Raw genomic sequence first — 27,520 nt, 5'->3', positions numbered from 1 at the left:
AAACATAAAACTTATGAATCCAACAATGTATTTTAGCAAAATCTGACGATGATGTGCTTTCAAAAATTCAATAAAATGAAGAAGAATATAATTATTATTTTTATTAATTTGGCATACATCATTTCTATGTACCATCCAGATCTGTTCTTCCATTTGGCATGGGGTTGATTATGGCGATGCAATAGGTATAATGGTCCTGGTATTACAACATACCAGACGCCTGTTTTCTACTGGGTGTGAATAATCACACAACTATAATACACATGAAACTGAATGTACCCCATTCCCCATCCCAGTCCAGATACAGCTTCAGCTCTTTTTGTTGTGTTGACTGAACTGTTGACATTAAAATGTGCAAAATGGCCCATGGCCCCTGCCTTTCCCAATCCCTGATCATGCGCCAAGTTTCACTGTCTTCAGTGACAACAATCCACTGACCTACGTCATGAAGTCGGCCAAATTGGGTGCAACCAGTCACAGATGGGTTGGTGAACTCTGGTCATTTCAACTTCACAATTCGTTATATATCTGGCAAGTGTAATGTTGAAGCAGACACCTTATCACGTCTATATCTTCAAGATGCTGTTAAAGAATATTCTGAGGAGATGTCAAATGTGACCATGAGTAGAGTCTTCAAGGCTGCTGATCTCACAGATTCAAAGAACTTTGCATGGATTTCAACAGTGATTTGTGAACTGATGGCAGTGCAGAAATGAAATTGACAAACCTGAAACAATTCAGTGTGAAGGCAAGAAGTTGCTAAATCTACAGCTGATATGAAAAGTTCACACAGCCTGAGAGGAATGACCCAGAAATCAGTAGGGTTATTGAGTACCGTTCTCCAAGGTGTCGCCCAACGCCACGTGACCGAAAACATGACAGAACGGGAACTCATGCACTCATGAGGGAGTTGAGCAACAATGGTATTCTTTGGTGGGACACGCTCACTTAGTGACAACAGTCAGAAGGCAGCTAGTTTTACCAGAGGAACACAGACAGACAATCTACACAGAGTTGCATGATAAGATGGGTCATCTAGGTACAGAGTTGTACATCTTGCAAGAGAACACTTTTACTGGCCACACATGAAACAGAACATTGAGGATTATGTGACAACAAAATGTGAATATCTGAAGAGGAAAGCACCAGTCAGACTAACCAGTGCTCCAGCTAAGAGTATCCGTACTACAGCACCTTTTCAACTCATTTCTATGGACTAAGTCAGTCTTGAACAGTGTAAAGGAGGATATGAATACCTGTTTGTCATAATGGATTACTTTACTCGCTTTGCACAGGTGTACCCAACCAGAAATAAGTCTGGAACTAGAGCAGCAGACAAGTTATTCAATGACTTTATCCCGTGGTTTGGTTTTCCAGCAAGGATTCACCATGATCAAAGACGCGAGTTTGAGAATTCATTGTTGAGATGCCTGACGCAATTAAGTTCTGTTGCTCAGTCAAAAACAGCTCCATATCACCCTCAAGGGAATGGACAACTTGAACGCTTCAATCAAACTTTGCAAGAGATGTTGAAATCGCTTCCTGACAAGTTGAAAATCAACTGGAAAGATCAAGTAAAACAGGTTGTACATTCATACAAATGCATCAAACATGAAGAGACCGGATTCTCACCTTTCTATTTATTGTATGGCCGCTCATCATGAAAAGTTATTCGCAGTTTGTTGAAAACTGGCATGGAACAATGCAGCATGCATATGATCTTGTGAGTGATTGGATGAAGCAGTCCACTGAGAAGTCAGGAGAACACTAAAACATGAAATACATTAGTATTGAAACCAGGGGATCGTGTTCTTGTCAGGAACTAAAAGGAAAGAGATGGTCCTAGGAATCTGTGCCCACACTGGGAGGAACAGATCCATGTTGTAGGTGAACAGAGGAACAGAGACCAATCAAGTCCAGTGTATGTGGTCAAACCAGAAGGAAGGATGTCTCCTTTAAGAACTCTCCACCACAATCTATTGCTTCCATGCAATAACCTTCCATTCCAGGTTGAGCTGCTACAGAGAAAGCAACCTAGGAGAGCACCAAGGGATCATGAACAGATAAAATCTAGCGATGGCAACAGTACTTCTGATAGCTCAAGTGATGAGCAGGACTTCTTTGGCATTAGGGAACACTTACTTGATTTGAATGTGAGGAATGACACAGACTGAACCAGAGTCCAGTAGTAGTGACAGTGCAGAATCAGATGTGAGTGATTCTCCTGAACATATTGTCCATCCGAGACCTTCTAACACAGAGGAAACTGCTAGACGGTCTGACAGAGCGAAACATGCTCCGACAATACTGACTTTTGTTTCGAGAAAGTATTTTCCGTGATTTGAGTTGTTATTAATTATTATTGCTGTAGTTGTAATTGGGTCACAATATTTAAGGTTTTAGTGTTAGTTTTGACAAACATTAACACAAGGCTACAACGTTTCTAGAGCTGTCCACATTAGTGGTGATGGTCGTAAGCACTCGAAAGTTCTTGAAATGAAACTATGACAGTATATATAAATGCTAGATGCCGTGTTGGACACGGACACAAATACATTCACTGGAGTATACATGATCAATATCCGTCAACGTCTGATCTACATTAACTGCTGTCAGACCGCTTGCTGTGTTACGTTCTGCATAACTTTGACTCGCACTAAGACCGGTGTGTTTGCTATATATTTTGTGACACATTGCCTTAGATTTTACCACATTTGTCTTGTATTTGAAATTGGTATTGTGAAATTGACTTGTGACTTTGTATAACTTGCTCTCTTTGCTTAATAATACAATATTTGAATGTTTTAGTGTTGCGCAGTGGAAATTAAACTAACTTATAAAGATAAATTTTTACTTACCTTTTAACGAACTACACGTGAAATCCCCTTTTAAAGGACTAAACGTGAAATCCCCTTTTAAGGAACTAAACGTGAAATCCCCTTGTAACCAACTAAACGTGAAATTCCCTTGTAACCAACTAAACGCTAAATTCCCTTGTAACCAACTAAACTAATAAAGAATGAACTTTAAACTGAGTAATGAAACTGTTGCCTATTTCGATACTGTCAAATTGTCAATGGGCAACTTTTTCCAACTATGCTTTCTATTTCTAATATTTCTAACACTTGGGGAAAGCAACCCATCAACACCCTTTCACCTCTGACACTCAAAGTATACTATTTTTCTTAATCCTGTTAACGATGCGCAGTCAGTCGGACCTTGCACAAAATCTCGTGTAGCATGAAAAGCCATGACCTGGCCGCGAAGCGGATGCGTTTATGCTATCAAACCGAAAACATCCTAGAACATAACAAACTCTTCAGAACATGCCCCCTCCATGATAGACCTACGTCTATCATTAAAACTGGTCAAATGGGAAACATAAGCAAAACTATCTATGAGTATGTACATCAGATGCTGTTAAGCATCATCACAAATTCAGCATTCAACTCCATTCGAGAGGGAAGACCTTTGTGATAGGTCTTTTCAAGACAGTAGAGCCAACCTGAACGTCGAGAACGCTCACGTGACCATCCTTTCCAGGATAGGTCTTCAACACTCTACCTAGAGGCCAAACACCACGAGGAGTATCTGGAGATACTGCTATAACAACATCATCGACCTGTAGGTCTCTGGATCATTTCTTTCTGATGTTGAGAGATGGGAGCCACTCTCTCATCCATTGTTTCCACACGTGTCTAATGAGTTCTTGAACTCGTCTCCATGGCTTCTTAGGATTGAAGGAGGTTGAGTCTAACTCTGGCGCAAATTCCCCACCTACCTGACCATGTAGGAAATGATTGGGCGTTAGTGGAACATCATCCTGTGGATGTGCACTTTGATAGGTCAAAGGTCTAGAATTCATAAGGGCTTCCACTCCTGTCAAGGCTGTCATGAGCTCCTCATCACTAACATCCCCTGAACTCAAATGGCATAAATAGCTCTTTTAGCCGACTTCACCAAGGACTCAAAGACCCCACCAAAGTACGGTGCATTTGGGGGATTGAACAACCAGTTGACACTTTTGTTTGCCAAAGTTGTTTTAACCACACCTGAATCTAGACTAGTAACAAGTTGTTTCAGCTCTTTTGCAGCACCAACAAAGTTGGTTCCGTTGTCCGAGATTATTTCCTTTGGCATACCTCGTCTGTGAGTCATATAGAACAAGGCATTCAGAAACGAATCCGTGTCTAACCCAAAAGCCATTTCTAAATGCACTGCTCGAGTTGATGATAGACATGTGAAAAGGCAGAGATAACGTTTTTGTCTGCTCTTACCTGCGTAATCCACTCTTGTTGTCACAAATGCTTTCATTGAACACCGCACCCTCACTTTAGGGAGATCTGCCATAATTTGATGTGCTGGCTTGGCTTTTTGTCTACACCATGCACACTGTCTTTCCCACTGACGTATTTCCTCTCTGGCTGAAATAACCCAGAATCTAGTGGACAAAGCTGACAACGTGCTGTTTGTACCCATGTGACTCACCTGCTCATGATAATACTTGACTATCAGTTTTGTGATCCAGGAATATCTTGGGAGTATAACAGGATGTCTGGCATCAAATGACAATACATCCGCAAACCTAAGTCTGCCTCCTGCTCTCATTAGCCCATTGTCATCTACAAACGGCTGTAAGCCTACCAACTTACTGTTTGCTGTCAAGTCTGATTTTCTCATCAGTAAAGAATAGTCATCAGGAAATTCTTCCCTTTGGCTTCTTACCAGTATTGCTGTCTCTGCATCCTCAATGTCTTCCGAATCCAGTTCACCCTTTTTCTTCAGTGAACGGGGAACTCTAACATTGTTAAGAAACCTATAAATCCAAGCATACACTCTGCACAGTCTCTTCCAGCTATAAAATCTGTTTGGCTCTAATCTATCAATGTTTGATTGAGATGTAGTAAACATGGCTAAGTTTGCTTGAGAGGGCCTTTTTAGCCCTGATTTCTCACTTTTGTCAAAGGTAACGGTCTGCTTTGGCCACTCATTTTCATCATGAGTCAGAAAGTCTGGTCCACGTAACCATTTGTCAGTGGAAAGGGTTTCAATATCTGCACCCCTGCTAAGAATATCTGCAGCATTCTGTTTGGAAGGGACGTATTTCCATTGACTGATGTTTGTATTTTCCTGTATGTATGCAATCCTGTTTGCTACAAATGGTTTAAAACACCTGCTTTGTGTTCTAATCCACCAAAGAACGTTCTGGCTGTCAGTCCACATTGTTACACATTGTAAAGGTAACTCTAGTGATTTTAATACTGCAAGAATCAGTCTGACCCCAGGAACAGCAGCTAGAAGTTCCAGCCGCGGCATACTGACTGCCTTGAGAGGGGCTACACGACACTTCGAAGCTACCAGATGACTAGTCCTTTTACTATCCTCTCGAGTAGTGACTGAGAAAACAGCTCCAAACGCTACTTCCGAAGCATCTACAAATGTGTGCAACTTCATCTTTGAAGTATCTAAGTTGATATTGAGTTCTCTGGGAACTCTAAGCGAGCTTAAACTTTCAACCTCATGGTACCAAGCCCATGCCTTCTGTTCAAGCTCTTGACTAATAGTGTCATCCCAGTTGACACCCGATAGCCATATCTCTAGCAAGAGAATTCTAGCCCTAATGATGAATGGACCTAAGAACCCAAGAGGATCAAACAGCCTAGCAGTTTCTTTCAAGAAATTCCTCTTAGTCATCTTGATGTCCTGCTTAGAGGACATGAATGAGAATCTAAACTCATCTGAATCAGCACTCCACAGTAAACCCAATGCCTTTACAGATGGCAGTTCACTCATTGGAATGTTAATCTCCTTCAATCTGTCTTCTTCGGGTATTTCTTGGAGAACTGGAACAGAAATAGAGACCCACTTACGAGCATGCATTCCTGCACTACTCCACAGCTGTTGCAGCTGTTTGTGGAGTTCTATAGCTTTGCTGTTTGTCTCTGCAGAATCAAAATTGCCGTCCATATAGGTTGACTTTTCAATTGTAGCTGCAGCTAATGGAAGTTCTTCCTCAAGTGATTTTGCATGCTCTTTAGTGATATACTGGGCTAAAAGGGAGAACAGTTTAGTCCAATTACAACCTTTGAGAACTCAAACACATCTGGCTTTCTGTTTTGATTCCCCGACCTCCAAAGAAATCTTAAATACAGACGATCATCCTGAGCCAGTTCAATTTGGAGGTACATCTCGGCAACATCACAAATGATTGCAACAGGGTGTTTCCGAAACCTCAGTAAGATCTCAAACAGATCATTTTGTAGTTTAGGGCCTTGATAAAAGGCATCATTCAAGGACATACCTTTATTCCTTGCAGATGCATCAAATACTATTCTTACCTTTGTTGTACTTCTGTCAGGTTTAATGACTGGAAAATGAGGCAAGAACCATTTACTTTGACCTATTTCTGATTCAGGTACCTTTCTGAGGTAGCCCTTCTGTATGTACTGTTCTATGACATCACTGTAAGCTTTTGAAATGGTTTGATCCTTTGATAACTTCTTTTCTATATTGACAAGACGACTGTACGCCATGCCATCATTGTTTTGCAGATCATCACGACTCTCCTTCCACGGAATGCCAACCTGATATCTGTCCTCTTTGTACACAAGGGATTGTTTTACGGCCTTAATTGCTACATCCTCATCAACAGTTCTAACTGTTGTTGAGCCCGAAATGCTTTCCGACTCCCAAAATAAACGAATCAAAGATTCAAGATTCGCATCTGTTTCTACCTCTGTATTCCTGATGAAGAATGAATCTGCGACATGTGTTGCATGCTTATCTAAACCTGGTATCTGGCCCACGCAGGTCTCTCTTGCCTTGCTACTGGCTCTCCCGGACCCCCACGGATTTCTTTGAGAGAAGAATACAGTTCTATATAGTCCATACCTATCAGGATGTCAACTATGGGCCGGGAACTTACCTCTTGAAATTGTATATTCCTCAAATGTGGCCATTGTTTGGCATGTTTACGCCAATCAATAACGTCCATTCTACCTGTTGCTTTGGTAGTTGTCAAAGCTGTAATGGTCATATCTACTGAACCATCCATACTCTCCAGAGCAGCATCAATTAGCATACTGTCAAAGGTCTCTTGTTTATTATTCAGGACACTGACCGACACTTGTTGTGTATTACCTGGAACACCAAGTTCATGTGTTATATCCTCACTGATGTAAGTGTGCATGCTTGCTTCATCAAGCAATGCGTTCACAGTCATTCTACGATTACCATTCTTAAGAATGACAGGTATTGTCCTCAAAGCAACATAATGTGCTTTTTGTTTAGAAGTTGACAAGGTGGTTGTCTCTGATCTACCTTCGTGAGGCCTCTGTGTGGTTGTATCCTTAACCTCTGAAATACAACTGTCAGTCCTATCGTTCCTGGCCACTTTGCTGTTGTCATGAAGTAACCTATTATGATCTGCTTTTCAGCCATCAAGCCCGCATTTCACAATTCTACTGCATGATTTACCCAGATGACCGATGTCAAGGCAGCGAAAGCATAAACCTAACTGTTTAGCCCTGTCCCACCTTTCAGGTACACCAAGAGATTTGAAGTGTGCACATCCCCAAGTGTCATGATCTGTTCCATGGCAAACATGACATTTCCTCACTTTGGCTGTGTTGTGTGTGTTTGTGAATGTTCCTTTCTTGTAACTATCTCTCTTATCTGTTGTCTTGGATCTGTTTACTATTCTATGTTTTGTCTCTGATGCTATTGTCTGGAACTCTGCTTCTTGTAGTACCCATTCCCTAAGTGTTTCAACTGACTCTTGTCTTTGGTGCTCAAAAATCCATCTGTGAAACTGCGCTATCATAGCCTCATTCATTTTTTGAACCAGTATGAATACAAACACCCACTCCCCAGCTCCTCGATCTTATCAGACTCCCTCAAACTGACCACAGCCACATCAAGCATGTCTGCGAACATGTCCAAATCTTTAGCACTACCTGGTCTTATTGGCCTGAAATTATATATTTCCTCCAGTTTCAGGGCTATCTGACGTCGTTTGCCGCCACACTTTCTATCCACTTTGTCTAAAGCTACATCATAGGCTGAAGCACTGTGGCCTAACTTAGCCACAAGTTGTGCTGCTTCACCAGAAAGATACTGTTTAAGCTGTAGAAGCTTATACTCATTAGTGGCTGGTGCTTTATCAACGCATGCCATAAAAGCGGCTTTCCAGCCTTCATATTCTCTGGTGTCGCCATGAAATACTGGAATTGATACTCTTTTCAACTGTTTCCACATGTCTTCACCTAAATTGTGTTGCCTAGATGGTTTACCTGACGAGGAATGAAAACCTCCCGTGTCAAGTGGAAGTTGGGAAGGTTTATTTACCACATTTGTCTTTTGTGGAACACACTATGCGATGTGAATCAACTTTGTCCCACTGACCAATGCCTGAACCATGTTGCAAACCTTTACAGTGCTCTTGCGAATGACTTGAGTCACAAGGATAATCTTGATATTCCGGACATGACGCTACTTGAACTAACAGGTGTATTGCTTTTAAGAAATCCTTCAGCATTATCAAGGGCCAGCTGTATCTCATCTTCAACAATTCCAATTTCCTTACAAGTTTTCTGAACTTTGTCCGAGTCACCAAGTGCCTGTGGCCTTGCTCTGCAGAGAACCAACCTGATCTATGGCACTCCTGATTGTTTTACGATGTGGAGTCTCAATTTCTACTAAATTCAACAATTTGTTTTTCGCTTTGGTTAAAGCCGACTTTGTCACAGTCTTCCGGTGCTTAAGTTTGGCTATTCTCAGTTCAATGTCGCTGGGAGCGACCTGTACTGTAGACTGAACAGTTGGCTTGGACTCTGACATCGTGAATAGTTATTTCACAGTAACTATTCTGTGTCTTATACTACTCTAACTAAACTATGCTAACACAAATAAACTGAATATTCTAACCAGAGGAACCACGCTCTGCTACCAAATGTTGCGCAGTGGAAATTAAACTAACTTATAAAGATAAATTTTTACTTACCTTTTAACGAACTACACGTGAAATCCCCTTTTAAAGGACTAAACGTGAAATCCCCTTCTAAGGAACTAAACATGAAATCCCCTTGTAACCAACTAAACGTGAAATTCCCTTGTAACCAACTAAACTAATAAAGAATGAACTCTAAACTGAGTAATGAAACTGTTGCCTATTTGATACTGTCAAATTGTCAATGGGCAACTTTCTCCAACTATGCTTTCTATTTCTAATATTTCTAACACTTGGGGAAAGCAACCCATCAACACCCTTTCACCTCTGACACTCAAAGTATACTATTTTTCTTAATCCTGTTAACGATGCGCAGTCAGTCGGACCTTGCACAAAATCTCGTGTAGCATGAAAGCCATGACCTGGCTGCGAGGCGGATGCGTTTATGCTATCAAACCGAAAACATCCTAGAACATAACAAACTCTTCAGAACATTTAGACTTGTCTTTGTTCTGTTTTGCTGGTTCACAGGGGATTTCTTACACCTTTAGTCACGTCAAATTTTTAACCGCAACAGTTACAATGAGTTGGGTCAAAGCTCAGATTACAGTAGACACTACTACCACATGGCCCTAGTGACCTACCTATTATCCCAATGTCACAGATACCTACTTGTATGGTACCCAAGTCAAGTACCTCTAGTGGACATTGTACCAACCGTGAGAACCTGTATGCGTTAGCTAAAAGACTTGCAGTAGATCTTGTGACTGATAATGCAGTATATGTGATGGATAGTCCAGCTGATATACCTGTAAATGTTTGAATAATCTGCATGCATGGAAGAGGTTCTAAGGCCGTACATATTGTTTAAGATGTTTGTTCACCACTAAATGTCAAAATAGGTATTATGAAAACTGTTACATAATGCTCTTATGGTATCTGTTTAGGAAATGGTTTGATCACCCATCTCTTTGCGGTGAAAGTTAATCCTTTTACAATTTCCTATACCTATAATGTGAACTTCAGAAAGCAGGTACTTCAATGATATCAATGTCCATCGGAGAAGAAAATTAGTAACCTCATGTCCGAAATGCTGATACTCCAGTTCTGACATATTCGTGTTTTCAGAATGTGATGTGTTTTGAAAAATGTCGAGGTGACATTATGACGACTGAACAACTTAATGATATTTTGCTGTTTCAGTCACCATTTTCTGTGGGTGCAACACAAATTTGTTATGCCAACACTGTCATGACATTAATGTACATCTATATTCTATTACAAATGTTCCACTGAAATGAATAAAAAATATTTTAAAAAAATAATAAATAAATTAAATAGCATCTTCTATCTTGTAGGCGAGGTAGGGATCGAACCATCAGATTTATTATATACTACAGGCTTTCACAAATGCTCACTTCACATTCACAAACAACCTCCCAATCACAAACTGCCGGGTCTGATGGAAATCAGTGTATGGTGACATCATCCAAAACCCAGGAGCAACTGAGAGCAACGAAATCATTCGGCACGTCTTTGTTGACTTCGAGAAGTCAGACAAATGACAAGCTTATTACATATTTCCTATACAACTAATTGAGAATCCTTCCTTACATGAGGTCACTGCAGTTCGTTGCAGTGCTCCCAGCGACAGAGTTATGTAACATGTCTGTGGTTTTGTTGGCAGGTGAGAGTGAAGCAGACGACATTTTGGCAACTTTCAATTGCTTGGTATTAATTAACCACAAGCTTTTTAATGAATGAATTTATTGTTGAACTAAACAATTACTACAAGCCTTTCACATGAAATGTTTAAAAGAGTTAATAAAACCAAAAAACCCAAAATTGTCTAAACATTTCAGATATTTAAATACTTACCTTACCATAATAGGTCTATAGCATATTACCTCAAGCTTTGCTTAGTAGGAGATCTGACGGAGTTGAATTGCTATTCAATCTTGAATGGCTACCTCGCAGTCGACGACTGTCATGATACAGAAGTATCTAGATCTCACCACTGTGCATGCGTGCAGACTCCATGAGAACTTCACTTTTACTTTTACTCTACTCCCATAGAGGGGAGGAGCATCCAGTGTTGGGAGGGACTGAACACCCTATGGTAAGGTAAGTATTTAAATATCTACAATATTTTTCGATTTTAACAAAGTTTTTACTTACCTTGCCATAGGTCTATAGCATATGGATACAACAGACAGGACAGTGGTGTAGGACTCCACATGACCGTCAGTGTCTTAAGATTCCACATATGCCTCGGGGCAGCCGGACCACTACTGAGTCCCTCTGTATGCCAGTCTGCCACAACAATTTCTCGTGGAGGTCACTAGTAGTAGGTCACGACTAACCACCGGAGGGGTATGGTTAGTATGGCACATGTAAGTACAAGACCCCTGTACACCAAGGTAAGCAAGATCATACCTTATAGGGCGGAAGGACGTGTGAGTTGTTGTGCAACTACTAATGGTCTGAAAGACTGCAACCCCTCCATATTTTCCACCGCTAAGTCACGAAAGTAATGGCTAGCAAATACTGTCGAGGACCGCCAGTAACACCCAGCCATGTCAGGAACTGTACAGTTCCTGTGTACAGCCATAGTCAATTCTAATCTCGTGGCGGGTTGTTAGATGACAGGTGAGGAAGATTTTGTGCGTCGTAAGCCGTCAGGATGGTCTGCCTCAACCATAAGGCTACTGTATTCCTGGTGACTTCCTATCTAGCCGTCGTCGAAAAAGGCAGGAACAACCTCTACCTAGTTCCCTGACAAGGAGAGGACCTCTTGATATACCGAACCGAGAACCCGAACCGGACAAAGCAACTGCTCCTCCCGATCCTCTGGTCCGATGACAGTAAGAGGCGGGATGGTAAATAATCTGTCTGGTTGACCTGGCAGCTGGTTCTTCGCCAGGAAATCCCAAAGAAGGCCAAAGTGTACAGCACCATGTCTGGATTTTTCAAACCGGACCCTAGTCACATCCAGCGCATGAATCTCGACGCTGTAGCTAACGCCAGCAGAAACACTGTCTTCCTAGTTAGGTTGTCAAACGATGCCCTGTCCTGCAGTTCGTAAGGGTGACATCTCAGGTGCTGTAGCACAACACTCAGGTCCAACGCTGGCGGAACTTAACCTTTTTGTTCTCCAGCTTGAACGCCTTTAACATAGCAACTAATTTGGGGATCTCTGAAACCTTCCTACCTACTCTGACAGCTAACACTGAATTCAGTGCTGACAGATAGGTCCCAATGGTACTGCCCCTGAGCTTCCTCGAGCACCACAAGTAAAGTAAAAACTCTGTCAGGAATTGGGGTGATGCTAACAGCGGGTCTTGCGACTTTTGGGCACAGAACTTCTCAAATGTAGCCCACTTGTCATCATAGAGTGATGGGTGGAAACTCTGTGCGCCAAGGCGATGATCTTAGTCACTTGAGATGAGTATCCCTTGGTCCTGAAAATCCTTTGCAAATGGTCCATACGCATAATTGAAACCGTGCCGGGTCCGGGTGCAGTATCCGACTGTGGGGATGGCGCAGCAACTGATCTGATCCCACTCTGGAAGACGAAACAGATTTCTTTCTGGAGGCGCCACAATTCTAGGAACCACGTCCTCGCTGGCCACCAGGGTACGACCAAAAGCAGACAGATCCTTAACGTAAGTTTGAGTTTCGCCACTACCGCTGGTACTAGTACTGATGGCGGGAAGGCATACACGTCTAGTTCTTCCCAAGACATCGACAGAGCGTCGACCGCCCAAGCTGCCCGTCTGGTATCGGAGACACGTAAACTGGAAGCTGAGCATTGAACTTCGTGGCGAATAGGTCTATCAGCTGGCGCCCATGATTCTGACATGAGCTGAAATATCTCCGGATGAAGCATCCACTTGATCAGGGACGGCTTCCCTGGTCACGACAGCGCATCGGCTAGAACGATTCCGCAACCTGGAATATGACGAGCTCTGGCTTTGATGTTGTTTGTGTCTAAGGTGCAGGCTAGGCGAAACATCTGATCCAGTAGGGGCTTGGATCTGGTTGTCCCTTGTCTCAAAATCAGCCACACCACCGTCGTGTTGTCTGAGACAATCAGTAGGTTGGACAGGCGTTGCATTGACGCCCAGTGACTTACAGCTAGAATCACTGCTTCCAGCTCGAGATTGTTGATGTGCCAATTTGCTTCTGCATCTGACCAGAGCCCTGAGGCTGTTTGATCGTTTAGGTGCGCACCCCAACCCTGGAGCGACAAATAGTTCGTGGTCCTGCACAAACTTGGTCAAAGAAACTCCTTCGCAGACATTCAACACTTCCATCCACCAGCACAGGTATTGGTGCAGATGTACCAGAAGCAACAGGCGTATTGTAACATCATCTGCCTGTATGTACGGGAGGAGGTACCTCTGCAACGGACATAGCATCAGACGCCCCCTGCGTGTTAAGTCCTGGGCCGACGTCAGAAGGCCTAACAGAGATGGCCACTCTCTGAGAAGCAACGGTTCTGACAGTCCCCTCACCACGAACCAGGAGATCTTTACCCATCGGCCGAGGGGGATCCAAACACGGTAATACTGTGTCTGGAACAGGCCCTCGATAAACACCTGCGTGGGTTGCAAATGCGATTTTTTCCGGTTGATCATCCACCCTAACCATCCTTGGAGACGGATGGCAAAGTCTAGCTGTCTGCGTAGGAACTGAGGTTCGAACTGGTTCAGCAGACAGTCATCTATGTATGGGTCGAACTCTATCTGCCTGAGATGAAGAAAACGACTGATGAGTGTTGTGATTTTGGTAAATAGCCACGGGGCCGTGGAAATGCCAAACGACAGGACTCGCCACTGGTAATGTCGTCCCTCAAATACAAACCTCAGAAACTTCCTGTAAGCCGTGGGGACGTGCACGTAAACATCTTGTATGTCGAGACTGCACAGCCATGTTCCCGGGGTCAACTTGAGGCACAACTGTTCTAGAGAAACCATCTTGAGGTGAGGAGGCTCCATCAAGTAACGCTGCCATGTTGTGAATAATGCATAGTTTGTCTTTCTTGGGAATGAGGAAGACCGGAGAGTAGAACCCTGGCGAGAGGTGTGGGTCCAGTACTTCCTCGATGGCACACTTCCCTAACACCACTTTGATGCTGTCCCTCAACAACTGACGCTGTACCTCTGAATACACCCGTGTCGCCGTCTGAGCCTAAACGGTGGAGGCTGTATGACCGGTTTTTGTAGCCGTCCTTTAGGATGGACCAGTTCCTCCAAAAGATGCCCAGTCTCCCAAATGGAACGGCTGGGGGCGGGAGGTCCCAGTTGTGACAGGTGACACCCTCAGTGTCTTGAATAGGGGCGCTTCCCCTTCCCTCTGCTGGGGATAGCGGGGTGGGGTGGGGTGGGGTGGGGGGGGGTCCCTGGTTGTGTCTGCTGGCTAGCAACGATCGGCTGTTGCGAAGCTCTGGCTGCGACCTCTTGTAAAGGCAGATCTAACGGAAGCTCTCCTCAGGATGTAAAGTCTATTACTTCTGCCGCGCATTCTCATTTTATCACGAAAGGCAGATGAGAGGGCTTCAAATGCTGACAAAGATTCTTCCGTGTTCGTTAATTCAGCATGCTCCTTGTAAACCTCTGGAATGTCATTCCCTGCCATGAACATCCATCCAAAAATCCCATCCTGCGCGAACACCAACTCCTGCGTCTGCGGTGGAGGGATCTGCCCCTACGATCCAGTGACCTGGATGGAGAACAACGGCGCAACAAACACTGGATGAACTACTCCAGGGACTAATGGATCAAGACCTTCTGACGTCCGAACAGCCTGTTCTCAATCTATCACCAGATAAAGTCACGACGCCCCATGATGCTCCAAACGCTAGTGCGCCCGACCCTGGCGCTGACTTTTCTAAGCTCGGTGTGACAGGAGCTTGGGGTGCGTCCACAGGCATCGGCGCCGGCAAACTGGAGTACTCTGCCCTCTGCGTAATCCCTGTAATGCCCGGGATTAGCGGAAGAGCCGTAGTCGGAGGTGCTGCCTGTTCTTGGGATGTGCCTGGCATCACCGATGGGGCAGGTATAAGCAGCGTTCTTAAAATCTGCTGCACCTCCGGGTGCGAGTGAGCGTCAAGTCTCGCCAAATCCACACAACCTCCTGACTGGGTAGTAGGAGTTGGCGTTGGAGTCGGCATAGGCATCAGTATCGGTATCGGCATCGGCATCTGGAGCGCTGAATGATGCTGATTCAGTGATGGCTCCACTTGAGTCGCAGTGTCCAACGCCGTTCTAGGTATCTCCAAAGTTGACTGCATCTCTGGTGTGCAAGGTAGTGATACCCTCGAACCAGACGAGGATGCAGGAGACCATGACATTCTTCTTAATTTCTGTGTCTTCCTCTTCCTCACCAAAGGCAAGTATGCCTTGAATTCGGGAATAGATAGTCTACAGCACACTGCACAATGCTGTAGGATGGTGCAGGACACAGTAGCACAGTCCGGCCATGTGCGGGTCCTTACCAGATTTCAGGCCTTTACAAACTTCACAAAAGTGGCATGTCATGCACAACAACACACAAAAACACCCTGAGAGGAATCAGTGTAAAGGCGTAGAAATATGAAACTTTATTAGTTCTGAAACAACTTTTAGCAACCCAGACGGCGCTTGAAGTAAAAGTGAAGATCTTGTGGAGTCTGCACTCATGCGCAGTGGGGAGATCTAGATACTTCTGTACCATGACAGTCGTCGACTGCGAGGTAGCCATTCAAGATTGAATAGCAATTCAACTCCGTCAGATCTCCTACTAAGCAAAGCTTGAGGTAATATGCTATAGACCTATGGTAAGGTAAGCAAAAAATTTTTATTTGTTCTTTGAAAGAAATATTTCAAAACTATGTTCCACGTTTTTCATACATACAGATGTCAGTTTCACAGCACAACTTCTGGGTGTCCCCTCACTTCTCTGCCACTTCTGTTCATCCTGAGAGTTCGCCAGACTTCTCAATCCATCATCGTCTGAAGCAGTATGTGGATTGGGGATGCTTCCGCCCTCACAAATTGGTGCATCATTCTCTCTCTACAACACATTTATCAAGATTGTACAATGGAGAGTCAGCTCAGAGGCATAAGTTGCTAACTGCATTTTGTTTACCAGTACATCTTACCTGGCTTAAGTTATTGTCCTAGTCCTGATATTTCAGATATATCAATTCAATTTTATCAATACTTACACAATTTAGGAACAGCAATAAATGTCACAAATGTCAGGTGCCAAGTTGCTTACTGCTCTGGATTTTGACTGATTCAAATTGATGAAAGCAGTTCCATATTGTGTACCTTCAATACCCTGTTCGGAAGATAGTGATTCACTTGACTACCTTTTGGAGTGAAATTGGCTCCAGTGTTCGACTGTATAGTTTACAATGACTTTGAGAGTTGTATGTGATATGTCACACTTGTTTGCTGTATATATATTTTACATTTGTTCATTTGCCGATATGCTTAGCCGGCTCTTTGTTTATGGCTCAAAAGCCTGATAAGTGTTAATTTCAAATTGCAAATGGTCAGTAATTGAAGTCGTGCATTGTATATTGTCATTAGCAGACAGGCAGGCAGACATATAGCTGTCAGTACACCAGACAGTGAATTTTTTCTGTGACTGAGGCTGAGTGACCAACTCACTAAGCATGCGTTATGAGAGCAGCGCAACATAACTGTTGAAACCAGGTTTTCCCCAAGCAGTGGGGGAAAATTAGTGAATCATTTGAACTCTGATTTCGTTGGCTTTTTTCATCGCGTTTTTTCCAACATTATAGGTTGACCTGGCATTTTTGATGATTTGTTTCGGTAAGTGCATACTGGAAGGTATCAGAATCTGCAAAGTTGAGTTTTATGTGGCATGTGAGCTTTAAATATGAAATGTGTGTTTATTTTTTATTCTATGGGTAATGTGAATTTTCAGTGGGTCAGACAGACATCTGAAACTTACAGGACGCAATGTCCTCTTACTTTCCATTCGGGAACACTCCTACCAAATCTGACCAGTAAAACTACAGCTCTACGAGAGTTTTTGCTGAAAAACACTGCATGGCATTATAAATAAAGGCAGCATACGCTTTTCAGGATTTGAAACTCCAGTATACCTACTTCAGTACTTTGATGTTACGAAGTCAGTAAAAGTATCAGTGAATGCAAACTTGTGGAAGGGCAAGGGCAATGTTGGTGGAAGCTGACAAGACCAGTAGTGCTCGCTTCAAGGTCACTGACAAACGTGCAAAAGAAGTATGCGCAGACTGTGAAAGATCCTACATGGATGTGAGATGTATCATCTATACAAAGCAGTTCAAATACAGTTCAGAAGGAAGCAGGTCACAAGCCTCAAGCATCAAAAGTAGTGGTGTTCCGATTGATTGAAATAATCCAAGATTGGTCGCAGTGACTTAATGACCAAGCAATTGATCATTGCTGGATGGTAATGATTCATTAGTAATGAATCAATCACTGTTGTGAGATTTCACCCAATTCCCAACACTTATCTATTGAGGTATGATCTTGAAGTTACACACAGACTGGGCAAAGAACTGTCACAGATGCCTTGAGCAGGGCATATCTTGAAGTGTACAGTAATTGGTTTTATGAAACCGAGTGTAATGTGAACCTAGTAACACAACTGCTGATGACCTCAGGAAAGTCAAGTTCATTTATGATGTGGTAACGATTGACCCACAACACTTGAAATCTGTGATTTTGTGTGGATAGCCAGAAAACAGAAATGATGTTCCAGCAAGTATGAGACTAATGGAATATTTGAGATGAACTAACTGATGTTGACGACCTCATCCTTCAAAGCCGACAGGGTTGTACTTGTAGTTCCTACAACACTTCAGAAATGGTACTGGCAATTCATTATGCTTACTTCAGAGTGACTGATATGAGTACATACTCAAAGCCAAAGATGTTATCTTCTGGCTTGGAATGAATGTCCAAACTGAAGAATTTGTATGGCCATGTAATCCAAAACAACCATTGAAGAGCCACGGAATTCCTGGTAGACAGTGGGCAAATGTTGGTATCAACTTGTTTGTGTTCAAGAACACTTACTATCTGTTGTGTGTAGACCATTTCTCAAAGTATCCTGATACTGTGAAATTGTCTGACCTCAATAAAATGACAATCAAAGCAGCAAAATCTGAATTTGTCAGACACAATATCCCAGATGAGCTCATCATCGATGACAGACCACAGCTTGTGCAGAGTTTCATAACTTTGGTTTATCATGGGACCTCAAACACACAACATTTAGGCTGACATACCCACAATCAAACAGACAAGCTGTACAGAAATAAACCAGTTGATAACAAGTCAAACTGTCACCAGCTCAAATGCTAATGAGCAGGTGCCTTCAAAGACAGCTGATACTTTGCTTAAACCTCAGATGCAGGACCAGAAACAGCTACATTATCAGCTGAAAGCATGTCAGGACCAACAAAAGTACTACTACAACAGAGGTGTTAGGGAGTTACTTCCCTTGACTCATGGAAACGTCAAATGGAAGACAGTACTGACAAAATCTGTGCACAACAGCAGTGAATCCAACAGCTCAGCTAAATCGAAACTGTGAAGAGACTGTGAACTGTGACACAGATAATGAAGGTGAGACTACAGGCACTATCTGTAACCAAACTACGTGTTCCTGTCGGAAAATCAGCGTGACTCAAAATCAACATCAACAAATAAAAGGGTGATATCGAGAACTGTGGTGAAAAGTGCTCCATGAAAAAAAAGATGATATGTGTTAAATGTTTAATTTCAAGTTAAACAAGCTGAACTGTTAATTACTAGAATTTGATATGTTATGAGAGTGTATTTTCAGTAAACTGAACTATTAATTAATACATGTAATTATTTTATGGGTCGCTTTCTTTAGACCTTTGAGTACCTGTTGTGATGGGTCACATTTCATATCTAAATATTCACCGCTTTTACTATTTGGGCAGCAGGCTTTAAGGTAGCGCTTTAGAGTCAACTCCCCTTGACTATATGTTTCGATTATTTGTGCGAACTTTCGGGACACTAGCAGTAGCTTCTACGTTGATGGCGACGGTTGCAAAGTGCTCGAACTTTCAGGAATTGGTGACTCTATGTATAAAGGCTAGTTGTCATGTTGACGACATGGTACACCCACAGATTAATTAGAGTATATCAACCTGCCTCCGTCAATGCAGGAATAGGGATAGAGAACTTTGACAATGGGACATCTTCAGGATTATTACCCACATTCTTAATTTTAGAAGGGACCACTGCACTTGTGTCAATAGTAAGCTTCAAAAATTTAATGGGCCATTATTTATACTAATGAGCAGAATGGCCCTTGCCTTTCCCATTCCCTGTAAATGCTTGACCTACATAACCGCTGCTTGACTGCTCGTTGTGTTACATTCAGTAAAACTGTTTCTTACTCTCACACCAAGACTTTGGTGAATTGACATTATATTTGTGACCTATAACTTTTGATTTCACTCAGATCTCTTGTACATGAAACCTCTATTGTGTACCTCTGTATCTTGCTTTCTGTTAATACAAACTTATTGGAAATATCAGACTTCTTGGTGTTATGTTTTGCTGGTTCTGAGGGTTTCTTACACCTTTTGTCACGGCACATTTTTTACCGTAACAGTAGGAAGCATATTTGATTCAAAGTTTGCATAAGTTAAAGACCTTCTTAGTGTGAAAATTCATTTTCATGGGTTGTTATAATTTAAAGAAGATATATATTCATGGACATCTAAGTTGCTTTATCACAACTGAACATGACAATGAACTGAATATAATAATGAATATGTGAATTTCATAATTCATTTTTCAAATATTGCCATAGGTTAAACTTGTGTATATTGACTACAAGAATATTCCAAATCCAGCTGAATTCAATGTCCTGGCAGGGAGACTATATACAGAGGGAGAGGAAACTCCTCGAAAAGACTCTGAACGTATGCCTCAGCTCATCACGTGACCAGTGTAGCCAATATGGCAGCAGCCTAATATTTAAGATTGAGCCCGCCTTATTTTCAACAGCTGATTAAATTCGCTGAGTGTTGTGGCAACTGAAAACCTACATGTAGAAGTTAAGGTAACTATTTTGTCACTTCAGTTTGGGTCAAATAATCGTTATTATTCTGTGCACAATCACAGTGCACAAGCAGTTTCATTGGTGAGGCTCATTGTTGAAAACATACAAAACGTGGCAAGCGGCTATGGTTCTGCATGTACAATGTAATCAACACTATTTTTGTATGAAACACTTTACAATGTTGAATTTAATAGATGAATATATTAGGGAGGGAGTGACTGATTTTAGTTTTATGCCACACTCAGCAATATTCCAGCTATATCGCGGCGGTCTGTAAATAATCGAGTCTGGACCAGACAATCCCGTGATCAACTAGATGAGCATAGATCTACACAACTGGGAACCAATGACATGTGTCAACCTAGTCAGCGAGCCTGACCACCCGATCCCGTTAGTCGCCTCTTACGACAAGCATAGTCGCCTTTTATGGCAAGCATGGGTTGCTGAAGGCCTATTCTACCCTAGGACGAATATATTGGGGCTACAGTGAATACACTGTGTGGGCGAATAAGATATGTATCATGAACAATTATTCATGAATATAGTGTTGTAGTAAAGTGACAGATGCACAATATGGAACCACCATGCTGACTTCTAATTTGATATAGTAGTAACCAATTTCTTTCAAAATGGCAGCTTTGCTGACAAGGGTTGACTGGATTTTGTGAGGACTCTTCCTTGATTCAGGGATCGTTTGTACAGATAAATATGAGATGTAAGTAATCTGAATGATTCTGACTTTCTGTGTATTGTTGTATGTTTTTATCGTTTACAATGTAAATAACAGAAGAAGACAGAAATGCTGATAAGTAGCATTGTCATTCTGCGTGATGTTTGCATCAAACATGGCGTCACACTGCATTGTATCTATTTTTTTCAATTTGGTATTTTTTGCTACAATACTCGTCCCCTACATATTCTAAACGTATTGAGCTATTGTAAGCAATGATTAGATGGCTGGACAACGGAAAAGTTCGAAAATGCTATGTAGTGTAAATCGCAAGTTTTCTTTGTTTACATTTCAAACAAGCACCGTCTTTCGAGAGCACAGCGTTCGTTTTCACACCCAATATCTTTCTTTTCATTTTATCTAGACAGGTAGCATTGGTGACAAAGACCATTTGTAATTTGATTCAAAGATGTACGAGGAAGTCAATGATGAAGTCACAGCTGAATGTGAAATTAACGTTGTGCATTTGGCATCTCAATACCGGCCTTCACGAAACGTGATTTTATAAACACTACCCAATATGGCGGAAAGCGCACTTCGGCGTTCATGTAAGTGTATTTTCCAGAACATCTCAACCAATTCTGGGTTCATCGGCGATTATCATTACTGGTTACATGAAAACTTGATATTAGTTCTCATTAATATGTCTTTTTTTAATTCAATACTTTCAGTAATTATCCGAGTTTTACATTTTAAAACATGCAGCAAAATGCACTGTCAACCACAATTTTGTATAGTGTGAAAAATGGTGACACTTACGATGGAAGCCAATTTTGAGAGGTTATTTTAAGGACTTTAACTCTGAGATAGAAGTGGCTTGTATCAAGAAACAGGGAATTTCATGAGGAATTCACAAATGTCAATCATATTTGTGTGCGTGATATATTTAGTATTTTATTGGACTTCAAAGTGAGGGTGGAAGAGGAAGGACTGTGTCATCTAGGGGGTTAAATGACACTAGAGATAAAAGATATGTTTTTGTCGTACATCTTCAAAATACCCCATTTGGAGCTTTGAGGTTTTTTGTCCTACAAGGTGTGGGGTTTGGTCTTAAACCTAAGGCTTGAATACAGTTTACTGGGTGCAGCACCTCTCAACACCTCGGAACAATTATCGGTAAGAGTTCCGCCCGTACCCCCCTCCCAAAACATTAACTTAAGAACTGTCACACAAATTAATCACTAGTTATACCATCAATAATGTGTGTAAGGCATGAAAAACAATATATGACCTGCAATAACTGCCGTTCCCATATTCAGCCTCGGGAATCGAATGGGTGTCCACATCGGTTGCGGTCAGCATAACAATATCGCCATTTGTAGGCTATATTCCATACAACTAATCAATACTCAATAAAAGTATATTGTACCTCTACTGGCCTCCCGAGTAAACAGAGCCAATGTCCTCTAGGATTTGCATAACAAAGTCTTTCTCGGCACTACACTGTAACAGTAGTACATATATTTGGGTAGATGTAGAGCAAAGTAGTGTCAGTGAGTGTGTGTTGTCGGTAGTTGCCTTTTGATGCACCACCACTGGTTTTCGATCAGGTATGTACAGACACTGGTGGTGGGATTTGGCTCTAAATACAAGCAGTCATTACTGGAAATGGTGGAATATTTGTAAATCATTCGCGCACATATACTATACTGCATACACTTACCTTAAAAGTTCTATAAATGGTTGACTGTAATATAGGTGTAACCCAGGTCAGACAAGTCCATCGTAAGCCTTCCAACAGTCCGTATCAATAGGACTACCGACCCCACCACCACCACTTTCCTACAAATCAAATCACATGAAGTCATGTCCGTCGGTCACGCTTCTCTACAGGAACAAGAAAGAACTTTCTAGTCCAGAAAACCATGTATCCCTCCGTGCTGGAACTTGATTTTTTTTACTTCTTTAACATACTTTGTGTTTACACTAGAAATGATAGTCAGGAACCTTACCCTTGCGATTAACTGCGTAAATGCGAGTTAGTACTTGTTAACAGGACAAGTTGCTTGGGTTGGTAACGCTGGCAAAAAGAAACAGTGCTCTCGGTGCTACCTTACCTAAATGTGAAATTAGAAAGAAAAGATACATGGGTGGGGGTGTTTAGCATTGTCCAGAACGTGTGACAATCCGAGGTGCTGGACGAGGTGCTGGGGAGACGATACGAGGGGGTGTGGGGTGAGACACTGCATTGACAGGTGAAGGTATGGGACGTCATTACATGCAACGTCATGGGATGTCATTACGTGCAAACAACTCGTACCAAAATCATCATATGCACGGGAAAAGCACACCAGGTGATCTCTCATTCAAATTTCGCACCCACCCACCTGCAGAGTACGACATCACAATTTCTTTACTACAATTAGATTTTATGCCAGTATTACCTCCATATGCCAACACGGGGAACGAGGTTTGATCTCTTGAACTCACCACCCTCAACTCTAAATGTACCTCCGCTGTTCCTTGGAGCCACCGAGATGTGATCGGTAATTAATACAATACAAACCCACGCGGAAGCCTACAAACAAGCGTCTAAATACAGTAAGTTCCGCTCTGTCGGTCACCAATCACAGTAGCACTGAGGTAAGACGGAGGACTCTCGACCAGACGACCCGGGTTTGGTTCCCAGAAGCGATGTCATTTCTTACAGATTTAGTTAAGTTCTCAATTAAATTGTTAGCTATGTTGTTCACTTGAATGCTTACACCACTAACATTAGATGTATGAAAGTAGTATGTTAATTCACAGGAAGTTGCAGGTGACAAGAAGAGAAGTTTGGGGGTAATATTCAAAAAGTGGGGGGGGAGGGGCGGTGATAAAAAAAAATAAAACGCCTTTTTGTCCTTCTACTTTGTGTCCGTGTTTCTTCCTCCGACTTTGCTCCGCCCATCTCTTCTCATCACCGGCCTGTGAATTTACATACTACTTTCATACATCTAATGTTAGTGGTGTAAGCATTCAAGTCAACTACATAACTAACTAAACTAACTTAACTAAGAATCTTACTGGGTTCATCAAGCGTTAGTGACCCATCAACTGAGCGAGGAACGAGTGACAGTCAGCCCGGCAATTGTTCAGTGTCCAGCACAGATGTATCTTTTTTACTAACTCAAAATATGAACACCAGCAGTAATAGTACGAACAATGCTCCCGTACCTCCTGCAAACCCTAGTACGTCGTCTCCTCCTGGTCAAGCACTCCCTAAACGCATTATTAAACGTCCCGTTCGCTAAACCATCTGAAAAGTGCCACGCCCATAAGTGCAGTGTAACTCCTGCAGACCCCTTCCAGTCTGTCTCACCTCCATGCTCTCCCATACCTTCACCTGTCAATGCTGTGTCTCACCCAACACCCCTTCGTAACGTCTCCCCAGCACCTCGTCCAGCACCTTGGGTTGTTACACATTCTGAACAACGCTAAACATCCCCCTCCCACGAATCTTTTCTGTCTACTTTCACATTTGGGTAGCACCTAGAGCACTGTTTCTTTTTACCATCCCAAGCAACTTGTCCTAACTGTCAGCAAGTACTAACTCGCACTTACGCAGTTAATTGCAAGGGTAAGGTTCTCGACTATCGTTTCTAGTGTAACCGCAAAGTATGTTTAAAAAAAAGTAACAAAAATCAAGTTCCAACACGGAGGGGTACATGGTTCTCTGGGTCGAATTTGTCACTGAGAAAAAACGTTTTGCTCACCTACTGCTTTGCACATAAAATGTCACATACATACACAATCAGAGAAATGAGTATTGATTGTGATGGTGATGGGAAAGTCCTAGAAACCCCATGAGAAACACTTATCGGACTATTTCATGCATTGTACAGAGGTACGCTCTGCGATGGTTGAAAAGAATGATTGGGACAGAATCGGTGGGGCTGGCTTGACAGTGGAAATTGACGAAAGTAAATTTGGGAAATGTAAGTATCACAGAGGTAGGATGGTAGAGGGTCAGTGGGTTTTGGGTGGTATTTGTAGGGAGTCTAGACAGTTCTTTCTTGTTCCTGTAGAGACGCGCGACCGTGTATGCAGTGCAAGGTATGCAATATAGTATATGCGTGCGAATGATTTACAAATATTCCGCCATTTCCAGTAATGATTATTTGTATTTAGAGCCAAATCCCAACAACGGTGTCTGTACAAACCTGATTGAAAACTAGTGGTGGTGCATCAAAAGGCAACTACCGACAACACACACTCAGCAACACTACTTTGCTCTACATCTACCCGAATATATGTATCGCTGTAGTGCCGAGAAAGACTTTCTCATGCAAATCCTAGAGGACATTGGCTCCGTTTACTGGGGAGGACAGTAGAGGTACATTATACTTTTCTTGAGTATTGATCAGTTGTATGGAATATAGCTTACATATGGCGATGTTGTTATGCTGACCTCAACCGATGTGGACACTAGCTAAGATACATAGCGTTCACTACATGAACGCTATGCCGCACCTCCATGGGCCGCAATGGTGGAAATCCTTTGTCGCACTTTCGCGCACTCGTTACGACTATTGCGTACGAAAAACTTATATGAATGGCTTCTTTGTACTTATACCTACATGTGCGCCCTAGTTTCGTTATCAAAATATTAAAAAATAAATATTTGCAAGCCATCAAACATCTCAGTCGATCGATCGCATATGAGCGCCGCCATTTTAAATCACGTGACGCGAAGGGATTCCCTCCCTAAAATAGTAACACACCTGTGCCAGACCTCAGTGCTTGTTCATAACAAATTTTCATACTTTTTTAGATAATCAAAAGGATTGTGTGGGGACTTTCTTTCCCAATCAAGACTGACTGACCACCCAGCCCTTTCAACAACTGTTTTGAAAGGAACTGCTCTGTAGTTTTCAATGCTTTCTACAATATTCATTATACTGGATCATTGCTGCCACCTTGACAGTGCATTGGTGTTTCTGTACTACTCCTAAACGTTTGACGACAAAACAGTTTACTAATATGACATATTGAATGTAGGAACTAAATAATTAATGAGTTATCGAAATAATTATCTCTAAATTCCAGTTATGCTTAAAAAAATTTTTAAAAAAACCAACAAAAAACGTTAACATTCCTCAATTCACATTTCTACTGCCATGAATATCACTTGTAATATTTCCATGTTGTGTTAGGTTTCAAGCACCCAGCTTCAATCCTTGCATTTGCTGTACATCTCTTCTTTTCCATATTAGCAAACAAGTAGCAAAACAGTGTTTGTTATATTTCAGTTATAAACAAATACCAAAATATGGGGATACATCTAAGAAGCAATTTTTAAATGGGGAAGGATCATTCAAATTCCGGCACAAAGGCAAATAGCATATTTAAACTCTTGTTCATACATCACTGGTGAAAAAGGTTTTAGTTTTTAAGTCACCTATATACTTCAGTGAACTCTCAGTTGAAGAAACTCCATTTGCAACATGACACTACCTCTTCCTCTTTGACAGCAAAAATAGCAGGACTTCCAAATTATCAGTGAAGTATTAGTTCAGAAAAGTATGCTTTTCAAGGTGCAGATTTTATTGACTTATATTGAGAACTTTAACAATGATGAGTATGTGAAATTGTACATGTACATAGCTCTGAAACAGGTTGATACTTTTCGGCATAAATTGGAGTAAATGTGGATCAGAGTCTAAAGTGGTGCCTTTTGCTATTTGCAGATTTTTTTCATTTTTATTTTTCTTGGTTGTTATGGAAATGATTGGACTAGGTGAAAAAGAGCAGGGTCAGTCAGTGTAAATTGGAAACGAAAGTCTCCACACAATCCTTTTTAGTTTTTAAGAATGTATGAAAATTTGTTGTAAACAAACAGCGAGGTGTAGGACACGTGTGTTACTATTTTTGGGAGGGAATCCCTTCGCGTCACGTGATTCAAAATGGCGGCGCTCATATGCGATCGATCGACTGAGATGTTTGATGGCTTGCAAATATTTATTTTTTAATATTTTGATAACGAAACTAGGGCGCACATGTAGGTATAAGTACAAAGAAGCCATTCATATAAGTTTTTCGTGCGCAATAGTCGTAACGAGTGCGCAAAAGTGCGACAAAGGATTTCCACCATTGCGGCCCATGGAGGTGCGGCATAGGCAGCTATTGCAAGTCATATGTTGTTTTTCATGACGTACACACATTATTGATGGTATAACTAGTGATTAATTTGAGTGACAGTTCGTAAGTTAATGTTTTGGTAGGTGGGGGGTACCCGCGGAACTCCAACCGAATAAACTCGCATTCCAGCCAAGGCCTACATCGAGCACAACTTGTTATAGTGCGAAGTCGTCTAGTTATATGCTGGACTATAATACCTACCTCGTTCACAACATCCAACGCCTTAAAGAATTCGTTGGGATCCTTTTTAAGATTATTTCCATGATTCGGCCTCTTGTTGTGGTCTGAGATACAGCCAAACGGGTTCTTCCTCTTGTTGACTGGACGGTGACAAGATGACCTCGAATCCAGCAATGCAGACGACAGTTCAGTGGGATCGTGGATAGTTTTTCTACGAGCTAGTTTTCGCCGTTTGATATTTCGAACTTTCATCACTTCAGACGGATTCTTCCATTTTGGTGAACTTTCGGTGGCAGACATTTAGGTGAATGAATGAAATCAGGAAATGTCCTAATCAACTATTTTCACGACTCACGTTCGTTCGCAAATCCCGCCTGGTTTAAGGTGACTAAAAAACTTGGAATGTTTTGTTCTTGTTTCAGACGGAAGACGAT

At 42.0% G+C, this 27,520-nt stretch overlaps 1 protein-coding gene across 1 annotated transcript in view; it reads right to left on the bottom strand.

Annotated features, from left to right (window-relative positions):
• Window positions 1-27,490, bottom strand: part of LOC137286496 (protein downstream neighbor of son homolog) — a 45,776-nt gene extending 18,286 nt beyond the window's left edge. The window contains exons 1-2 of the mRNA XM_067818398.1: window positions 27,108-27,490; window positions 15,845-16,003 (exon numbers count right to left, since the gene is read on the bottom strand). Of these exons, the coding sequence (XP_067674499.1) occupies window positions 15,845-16,003; window positions 27,108-27,386 (438 nt within the window). The 5' untranslated portion in view covers window positions 27,387-27,490. The remainder of the gene's footprint in view (window positions 1-15,844; window positions 16,004-27,107) is intronic.
• Between the last annotated feature and the right edge of the window lie 30 nt (window positions 27,491-27,520).

This window comes from Haliotis asinina, chromosome 6 (assembly GCF_037392515.1).
Source record: "Haliotis asinina isolate JCU_RB_2024 chromosome 6, JCU_Hal_asi_v2, whole genome shotgun sequence".
Taxonomy (NCBI): domain Eukaryota; kingdom Metazoa; phylum Mollusca; class Gastropoda; order Lepetellida; family Haliotidae; genus Haliotis; species Haliotis asinina.
Note: the sequence above shows the minus strand (reverse complement) of the source record. Positions and strands in the feature narration are given on the sequence as shown.